The 10,023-nt window shown below is 40.8% G+C and overlaps 1 protein-coding gene across 1 annotated transcript; it reads right to left on the bottom strand.

Moving 5' to 3' along the window:
• Nucleotides 1-304: 304 nt before the first annotated feature.
• LOC120059877 (prospero homeobox protein 1-like) lies at nucleotides 305-7,487 on the bottom strand. The gene is made up of 4 exons (XM_039008937.1): nucleotides 5,858-7,487; nucleotides 4,031-4,140; nucleotides 2,784-2,978; nucleotides 305-762 (listed from the first exon to the last, which is right to left on the bottom strand). The coding sequence occupies exons 1-4, from the start codon at nucleotides 7,416-7,418 to the stop codon at nucleotides 595-597; spliced, it is 2,034 nt and encodes a 677-aa protein (XP_038864865.1). The 5' UTR covers nucleotides 7,419-7,487; the 3' UTR covers nucleotides 305-594.
• Between the last annotated feature and the right edge of the window lie 2,536 nt (nucleotides 7,488-10,023).

Below are 10,023 nucleotides of genomic sequence, written 5' to 3'. Positions count from 1 at the left end.
TGACTGATGACTGATATAAGGGCATGTACGTGATAGGCCTATCTGCCTTATATGATTATGATGGTCATAATGCTTCTTGACAGTGTCATAAAGTGTATTTTCTTAGTCCAAGTAAAGTGACACAGGATGGTCATAATGCTTCATGACAGTGTCATAAAGTGTATTTTCTACAAGTTATTTAAAATATGATGAAAAAAAACATGACTAAAGAATTCATAACAACAACAAAATATTGAAGAAACAAACTTTCAAATGAAAGGGAACTTCTTGTCAGGGAAAGGTGTCTTATGTAGGTGTCATAATCAGCTGTTATGAGATATTATGACATGGTTATGACCTTGGTGTCAAGTATGTGTTACCAAAAAACTCATAGGAGAGAGCTGAAGCAGTGTGATAATGTGTTTACTGAGACGGTAAATAGTGTGCCATAAGTAGTTTCCTGCAGTGTAAAATACGTCATTTACAACATGTTTTTTCCCAGAATTTCCTCACTAAAATCCAATTCATTGGCAACGGGTTAAAATCTGAATTTATTGTCATTGCATGACTTCAAAATGTCCTTCCTTCCTTGAGCATGGCTTTTGCTTGCTCTGTCTATAGGCAGGTGGATGATTTGAACTCATCTGGGACATCACTGTCCAGCTTACAGATGACCTTGTAGATTGCCTTCTTCCAAGAGGGGTCAGAATCTTTAGCAGTTGAAATGGCATTGAAAAACTCCTGAAGAGTGATTTCAGAAACCTCAAGGAATCTCTCAGGAACCTGTTGGTAGAGGGATCAAACACAATGTTGTGCTCAAAGTCAAGTATCATCATAATCACCTGCACTGGTAGCAACAAAAATCTAAGCCAACAGCTTAGATGTTGTGAGTGGCAAACCACTTCAGTAGATGGTAAGTGTGTTGTCTCATTGATTTACATTACTAGTGCTCTGTGTAACGTCTGCTTCCAACTCACACTCTCAAACACGTAGATCCCCTGAACGCAGCTCACTCTCCAGATCCCAATCCCCTTAATTCTGATCACCTGTTCACACACCTGTATGTCATTTACACACACTATTTAGTTAAGTTCTTTGCACCCCATCATTGTGAGGTATTTTTTGTTTTGATACACATTCTATTCGGAGCTCTGTTTATTTCTTTATTAGTCCTCCTGTGTATTGTAGTTTTTTGGCCATCCTCACTAACGACGTCTTTTTGCCTATTCCTTGCCTGTACTTTTGCCTATCAGATTTCCTGTTGTCAACCTCTTGCCTGATCTCCCGGACTACGTTATTAGCCTTTTCCCTGCCTGTACTGTTACTGTTTTGGAGTCCCTGTGTATGACCTTCTGCCTGTCCCTGGACAAAGCTACCTGCCTCTTCCTGTGGTCCTTTGCTAATAAACACCTGCTGCGCCCTGCGCTTAAAACCAGCTCTGTCTCCCATCGTCTTCATTACACTCTGAACCAACACTGTGGAACCCAGACCTACCAGCATGTTTTTCAAAAACGGACAGCTCCTTGTTCTCTGTCCTCTCTGTCCGTTCCGAATCATTAGTCGTCTGTGGTGGGATTCTGCTTTGACTTTGCAGCCTTAAACTTAACTGTTCGGAAAGAACGAAAGCACCAAGCCTTCCCAGGAATTTCACTCTGCTCTCAACAAAGATCATCAGATCGAGGCTTGGATGTTGGGACAAGGATCTATCCGGTGCAATTATTTCACATAGACCAGCTAACAGTCAAGTTGTTGGCATAACTTATTTTTCTTTGCCCTCATCTCCCAACAGAAAGCATCCCTGTGAAAGGAATGTATTGGTCCCAAGGTAAAGAAAATGGTCTCTGCTCTTTCCCACCAAACAGCTTTCTCCCTCGGAATTTACAGCGTCTTTCTCAGCATTCTGCATCAGTAGCAATCTGAGCCTCGCTCAGGCATACTGGTCCTCTAATCCCGAGTTGTTTTAGTGGGATTCATGCGGCTTCCTCTTCCCACAGTTTGATAACGCATCGCTCTAGAGTTTAGATAATGGCTGTGAAGCCACAGGTGCAGAGTGACACATGGGTCAGGGCAAGGACACGGTCATACGTGGCCGCAACCACAGAGGTAGGAGTTAGCTGACCAGACCAGAATCACAGAGGTAGGAGATAGCTGACCAGACCAGAACCACAGAGGTAGGAGATAGCTGACCAGACCAGAATCACAGAGGTAGGAGATAGCTGACCAGACCAGAATCACAGAGGTAGGAGATAGCTGACCAGAACAGAACCACAGAGGTAGGAGATAGCTGACCAGACCAGAACCACAGAGGTAGGAGATAGCTGACCAGACCAGAACCACAGAGGTAGGAGGTAGCTGACCAGACCAGAACCACAGAGGTAGGAGGTAGCTGACCAGACCAGGAACATTTAACACCCATGTTTCTGTGAGGAGTTCTCTGATATGCTAATGAAGGTGTATTACATTTATATTACATCACACACACAATATATCACATTCATGCGAAAACAACTGTATTGTTTAGCTCACTTTAATACAAATTGTAGTTTCCAATTGTTTCTCTCAGGACAAAAAACACAGAATTGGCTGTATAAACTGAGGAGTGCTGATGAAAGCAGAATGAACACACTGTTCCCATACATAAACATAATTCACTCAATTTACTTTGGAAAGGGAGGGTGTTAATGTAATATCTAATGATTTAAAAGTCATGGAAAAACTTTGAGAAGCTTATATACAGTATATAGTTACATTGGATACCAGGGGAGGAGCTGACCATATGGTAAGATACAAGTATTTTGACTTACCTGGAAGTCATTGGCTTTGTTGTAGTGCATGTTGAGGGCTCTGAACAGCTCAGAGTCTCTGCTGATGGACATGTCTTTCACGTCCGTGACGCCGTCCACTATGGCCTGGCGGGCAAACTTCTCCATCTGGATGTAGTAAAACTCCCGGAAGTTACTGAACCATTTGATGAGCTGAGAGGTGATGCAGCGATTGAACTGGGGACACAAGGTCAACAACAAGTTTGAGAAGATGGCCTGATTTTGTCATTATCAACCAAATCATGATAAACTTGATATCAAGATGTTTGGGGGAAAAAACGGTAATATTTATTTTTCATTATTGACTCGTAAAACCTTCCACAAGATAATAAATGTATGTATGGATTGTATGTTTTGCCTTGGTCTGTCATTTTATTCAATGTTAATTACTCTGATCTTTTGCCACCAACTTACTGAATGAAAAAAACATCTGTCAAAGCCATGTATTTCTAAACTCAGTCTTGACATTAGCCTTCTTATTCTATCTTTTCATCCAGAGAAGAAGAAAGAAAAACACTCAAGGGCTGGGCAGGCGTTTCTTTTCTCTGGTGTTTTCGGACGGTGAGAAAGCCGCAGAGCAGTGTCAGGACAGAAGGAAGCTTCCCTCTCAATGACTCTGCCTGATAGGATTGATACAGACACCAGGATTAGAACTGTCTTTTGTTCAGTGCCACTTCCCACCACAGGGTCGTGGGCAAGGAGGAGACGCAGTGGGCTGCTGGCTGCAGGTCTCCCCCATGACCTTAGGGGTCAGACAGAGTAGTGAGGAGGCCTGGGCCAGACACGGACAGGCTCCAGTAGAACATGTCCCAGCCATGGTGGAAGGAGAAGAGACATACAGGGCACACAGACATATGGTATATCATGGTTAGGCCCAGAGCTCGCCTCACAGTCTGCCTGCCTGCATTTTAAAAACCTGCCCTGTGTTGACGCCAAATGACAGTGGCTTTATTACAGAGGCTTTTGTCACTCCATTTGCTGACTGGAGTGGCTTTTAAAATAAATAATGCCTCTCTATCTCCCTGGCCTATGCCCCAGGACATGCTACTGGCTTAACAGCTTTGTTTTTCTAAACCGTGTATTCTTTTGTTTCCTTCCTCCAACCCACTTCTCATTCTGTCCCAAAAATACATCCATAAGTATTCTATAGGCAAATATGGTGAACGTAGAACAAACTATTAATTCTAACAGTGAATACTATCATGTTAAATAATAATGTGATTGCTTACCTTGACATCTGGAAAGAATGTTTTCAGCACGTTGGAGCTGGGGTAACGGGTGTAGAAGAACATCAGCTTAGCTTTCTTCAGATGGTTGGGGGTTAGGCCTTGCTGGATGTGTCAATGTGTTAAGTACTTTCAGTCAATCACAATACAGTTCAAATACAATGTTCAAAGTGTTAATGGGCTAGAATACTAGGTTGCTTCTGTCTCCAGTTAAAATGGATGACACTAAATAACAGCTCTGCGGTAACCAGGAAGTCAATAATGACCCTACAACAATATTCATTAGATTAGGGATTTAATTAGTGACTGCGGCTCTGTTGCAGCTATTTCATTGTATTAAACTAATCAAATGTTTAACATTTAAAAATAAATTTTTGTCACTGCATTGGTATTTCCATAAATTATATTTTACATCATCCCTCTGAACTTTAAAAGAATAGTAGTTTGGGAGGAACAATTTAGTCTTATTAAATTAAATACATCATGTAACAAATAAAATATCTCATATTTCAACGCAACTTTTCTATGCATCTAGATCTTTAGAGGCCTTTCTCTCTGTAGCCCAAAGCCACGCCTTAGGTAATAGTTTTCAGCAGGTCACAGCACACCATACATTTATTAGGGAATCCTACTTTGACATAAGGAAGTTGGAATGAAAGATTGATGAGAAATTGTTCAAAGAGAAACATAGCTCTTTACACAGTAAAGATAAAACATATCTTGAGAGGGAGATGATAATATTCTTCTCCAGATACCTACAACCAAGGACAATGACCACTTCGGAGCTGTTAAGGATCTTCACATAACTTTGAGTTGTTCAGTAGCTTAAATAAATATCACACAGGAGCTGCCTTACAACAGTTTACCTGTCATGTCTCTATAACATATTAGATTTTTGAAAAATGATCCCACATTTTTTTTTAAATGATCCAAATGTGTTTTCTGTAATAGTGATTATGGACAATTATTATTACGCTGCTTATGATAATGTTATTATATTAATAATTATCATTATAGTTATCATAATCATAGAATTCATTATAATAAAATGCAGAGTGGTGTGGCTGAAAATATTCTCACTGGATTATATTTCTTGGATTGCTTGTCTCTTATTTTGCAAAAACATTATTTATAAAATGTACTCATTCATGTACTTTATAAATCTATATTTTTTTTATGGCTGTGTATGTATGCTCAAGAAGACAAGTGTTCTGCTAGGGAGGCACTTCTGCTTTCCACAGGCACTCAGCTCTGACCTTTCAGATACACCCCTATCGCACTGATGATAGAGAAATATATTCTGTACCTTTTCAAGTCCGAAAAAACACTGTTTCCTGGACAGAAACTGATGCTTTCTCTGCCTTTGAAAATGGGCTTTTGTTCCTGACAATTCTTATCAAAGCCTTGTATTCCTTTTTATTTGTCTTTTTCTAGACTTAAAGTCATTACTCTGCTCAGATTAAAGAAGATGCTATAATTTTCTTTGTGGTTAGCGAGATCAAAGAAAATAAACATTTCCTTGAAGTCTGTTTTACTGGAATTGCTCGTGCTGCAATGAACCTCCACAAGTCTTTGTTCAACTGGGAAGGCAAAACACAGGGAGTTTGAATACTGAGGTACTGGATACTAAGGTATATATCAGATAACAAAATATTACTAAATATGTAGGATTCAGTGTGTATGTGATGCTCTATAGGCTATCTTAGTGGGAAAAAATATAATACCATTTTATTCATACAGCCATTAATTATATCAAATCCTATGCAATTATAGAGGTTAACTGGGACACTATGAGAGTAAGAGATTTTCCAGGCCAGTAAAAGGATATATTGAGAGACATGTAGGAGTTTCTCTCTGCTATGCTCTGCAGGTCCCCACACTCCATCTTGACATGAGGGTGACACAGACTGTCCACAGTCACTGGACCCAGGCCTGATGGGTGACGGTGGTGGGCCAGGTGGCTGGATGTGACTTTGGACCTCATGACGATGGCATCCCAGGGTAGGTCCACCGAGTTTGGTGAGGTTCTGTCCATGGATGGGGGCATGCATGGGAGACCTCCGAAGTTAGTGTTGGGTCCGTATTTGAGGAGGTGTTCCAGCATTTGACTGTCATGGAGAGGTGTGCTGTAGTTGAACTGGAATGGAGACTGGTGTAAGGGATAGGGCCTCTTCACCGTCGGGGTAACAGAGCTAAGCTGGCTCAGGGGCGGCTTACGGACCACTAGAGACAGAGCTTCGGTCTGATCCTCAGGACTGCAAGCCTCACTTCTCTCATAGTACTCTAGAGCCTGGGGTTTGACTGGCTCCTCAGTGTGTGATTGCTCCTGGTTACAGGGTACCTGGCTCTTCCTCTCAGCTCCCATAATGACGTGCTCCAGAGTGTGACACATGCGCTGATGAGATGACTGGTTGAGCCCCGTGGAGGAGAGTTTCTTGAACACCCTATCTACACTGTCACTCACCGCTTTGGAGAGCTCATGCTTCAGAGTCTCCTGTAGGTTTTTGCCTCCCCTTTGATGTGTCAGATTACTTCTGTCTGTCTTCACTCTGTCCTTACAGCCCCCTTTACCACTGTCATGCTTCCTCTCTAACTCCTCATCCATGTTTATATGGAACATGAGCCCAGACTCTTTGCTTGGTGTGGTGTCATCATTTTCAGCAGGGCTGGCTGTGCCTGTGTCATCTCTGTCTTCGTGCACAACGTCTTCCTGGTTATAAACCTGTAAGAACTTATCCTGGAGCTGTCTCAGGATTCTCTGCATGCTCTGGAGCTGCACCTTCAGCTTGTGGCACTCTTCATCCTTACTGCTGCTGATGCTACTGCTGCCTCTGTTAGCTGGAGCTGCCGCATTGAGACTGTGCTCCTGATGCTGGGGGAGCATCTGTTTACGTTTGTTCTCCCTGTAGGCCTCTCTAGCATCCCTGGTGTCTGACTCAGCCCTTTCACTGTCCCCATGGAGCCTACTGTTGGGAGACCCCGCCATGCCTCGGATGATGTTCTCCACACGGGCACGCTTGGCCTGGAGGTGATCACTCAGGGGCCTGTCCTCCTCAGGGCTGACCCTGGTCGAGAGGTGCCTGCCTGGGGATGCAGACTCTGCCGCACTGTCCTTGGACGAGACACTGCTCTGGTCCTCCTGACTGGAGTCAGCCATTGTGGAGCTGGACACAGTCGATGTGGGTAGGTAGAAATGGCTTTCGTCCAGAGCCTTCTTGTTGTGGATGGTTTTGCGCAGGAGGTGAGAGATGATGGATCCATTGGAGTATGAAATTAGAGGCTCATCGTACATGTTTCTACGGAAGCAGGGGATCATGAGCCCAGCCCTGTTATCCTCCAGACCACCGTCACTGGGGTTGTGCATGTTCTGGTCAGGGAGGCTCAGGTTCATGCTCACTGTGCAACCTTTTTACTAGCTGTGTCAGGACACCTTGGAGTGAGTCAGTATGAGATGACTGGACCTCAGACTGCTCTCAAAAAAGTAAGGGGAAAAAAGGAATATACTGTAAATCTCTCATTCTGTACACTATCTATACTACAGTATATATGTGAACAGTATAGCACACTTAACAATATTTTTGATTCGTATGGTTATGTTTTGGGGAAAGTAGAAAGCACAAGTGCAAGTTAAACATTCAAAACATAGAGCAGAGGACTTGCACCAGAACACTTCGGCTACTAAATGTTAGTTGACAGCTCTCCCTCATTTCTCTACTAAATGTTAGTAGACAGCTCTCCCTCATTTCTCTACTAAATGTTAGTAGACAGCTCTCCCTCATTTCTCTACTAAATGTTAGTAGACAGCTCTCCCTCATTTCTCTACTAAATGTTAGTAGACAGCTCTCCCTCATTTCTCTACTAAATGTTAGTAGACAGCTCTCCCTCATTTCTCTACTAAATTTTAGTAGATACCTCTCCCTCATTTCTCTACTAAATGCTACTTAGATTCAATCAACTCTGTTGAATATAATTTATGTAATCATGGTGGGAAACAATAATCTCCTCCTTCCATTATGCTTATGACACCTGAGTTAGGAGCTTAAAGTAGTGATGTCCACCACCACACATTTTTATTTATTTAAATAATATAAAATATAATGCAATAGCCTCACATTTTTAGAACATGACATTTAATCTGGGATCTTATAATGACTACCTCAGCTAACAAAGTTGTTATTACATATTTATAGCATGGAATATCAAATGACCCGTCGCTCATTATATGAAGACCCTCAGATTTATAAGTGAAATCTCTAAGATCTCAAGGCACAGGGGAGTGCACACTAGTGTCTCCCTTTCATCTTGGGTTGGAAATAGTCAATATGAATGATAAAAAGAATAGCAGTTTTATACTCATGAAAGGTATTCTTTAATCAGTATATGAAAGGCAAGAAAAGATTCCGAAAAACCACACAAAGGTTCAATGTACAGGTAACTGCCAAAATAATGGAAACACTTGAGTAAATGAGGGATACAAAGTACATTAAAAGCAGGTTCTTCCACACAGGTGTGGTTCCTGAGTTAATTAAGAAATTAACATCCCTTAGGTTCATGTCTAAAAATACTGGTCAGGCCCTTATTTTGGCCATTATTTTGGCTACCATGGCTATGCCCCCATATGATGACAATGTTTCCATCCACAGGGCATGAGTGGTCACTGAAAGGTTTGATGAGCATGAAGATGATGTAAACCATATGTTATGGCCTTGTCAGTCACCAGATCTCAACCCAATTGAACACTTATGGGAGATTCTGGAGTGGCGCCTGAGACAGCGTTTTCCACCACCATCAACAAAACACCAAATGATGGAATTTCTCATGGAAGAATGGTGTTGCATTCCTCCAATATAGTTCCAGACACTTGTAGAATCTATGCCAAGGTGCATTGAAGCTGTTCTGGCTGTTAGTGATGTCCCAATGCCCTATTAACACACTTTATGTTGGTGTTTACTTTATTTTGGCAGTTACCTGTATATTATTAAGAGGAAAATAAAGGGATTAAAAATTTCATCTCTCAGTTGCGTTAAATTGTAGTTTCTTAGTAAATGGATTTTATTCCAATGTGTGGACCATGTATGCACTGTTTTAAAATCTCTAAAAACAATAGGTTAAATTGGATCGTAAAAATGTATCCTGGTGAAAACATGCATGGATCGAATTCACCTTTAACCACAAATTACAAATGACAGAATTTCAGTCTATAAAAACAAAACAACTAATTTGTGAGAGATCCACATTTTATATATTTCTATTTCACCTAGTCCTCACACCATAAACCTCTACTTTTATATAAGTCCAAAATAACCATAAGCCTGAGCCAATAACATGAACCATTTTTTACAATAACAATTTACGAGAGGACAAAACAACAACAAAAAGTTGTAAAAAGAGGCATCCTCAATAAATACAGTAAAGTCATTCATATTCCACATACAGCACCTATCCCAGGTGTCATAATTTACAGCACATTCCATATTGTATACCTGGTATATGACTGAAGAGCAGATAGTCTCTACACTTGATTTACAGTTTAAATAAGGATTATTTCATCATTATTTCATCTTTTTTATTTGATGGAAACCCTCCTTGCAACTTTTAGTAAGGCTAGCCTATTTAATATATAGTAAGGTAAGGCTATCTAATATATCGTATTCTTTAGGCAACTCATGATGAAAGGTACATTATGAAGTACTTTTATTTTGATCAATCCTAAACGAGGCAAGATATTCTACCATAATACCAAACAGCCTATACATCAATCTGCATAGAAATGACGAAACAATCCAAAAAACTGTAATCAATATAATCAATATGAATATATTTTCACAAGACAAGCATTACAAACTGTTACAGTGCAGCTTGTATCTGTAATGAAAAGTAGTATATATGTGCTCATTGATGATGAGATAAGTTGAGAGTTCTTGTCCAGCAAATGTTTGATAAGTTAGTCTAACATCACCGTAAAATACCAAATAAACTTGCCTTTATTCACTGAA

The sequence above is a fragment of the Salvelinus namaycush genome, chromosome 15, assembly GCF_016432855.1.
Source record: "Salvelinus namaycush isolate Seneca chromosome 15, SaNama_1.0, whole genome shotgun sequence".
NCBI classification, from domain to species: Eukaryota; Metazoa; Chordata; class Actinopteri; order Salmoniformes; family Salmonidae; genus Salvelinus; species Salvelinus namaycush.
The sequence above is the reverse complement of the archived record's forward strand: the minus strand, read 5'-3'. Positions and strand labels throughout refer to the sequence as shown.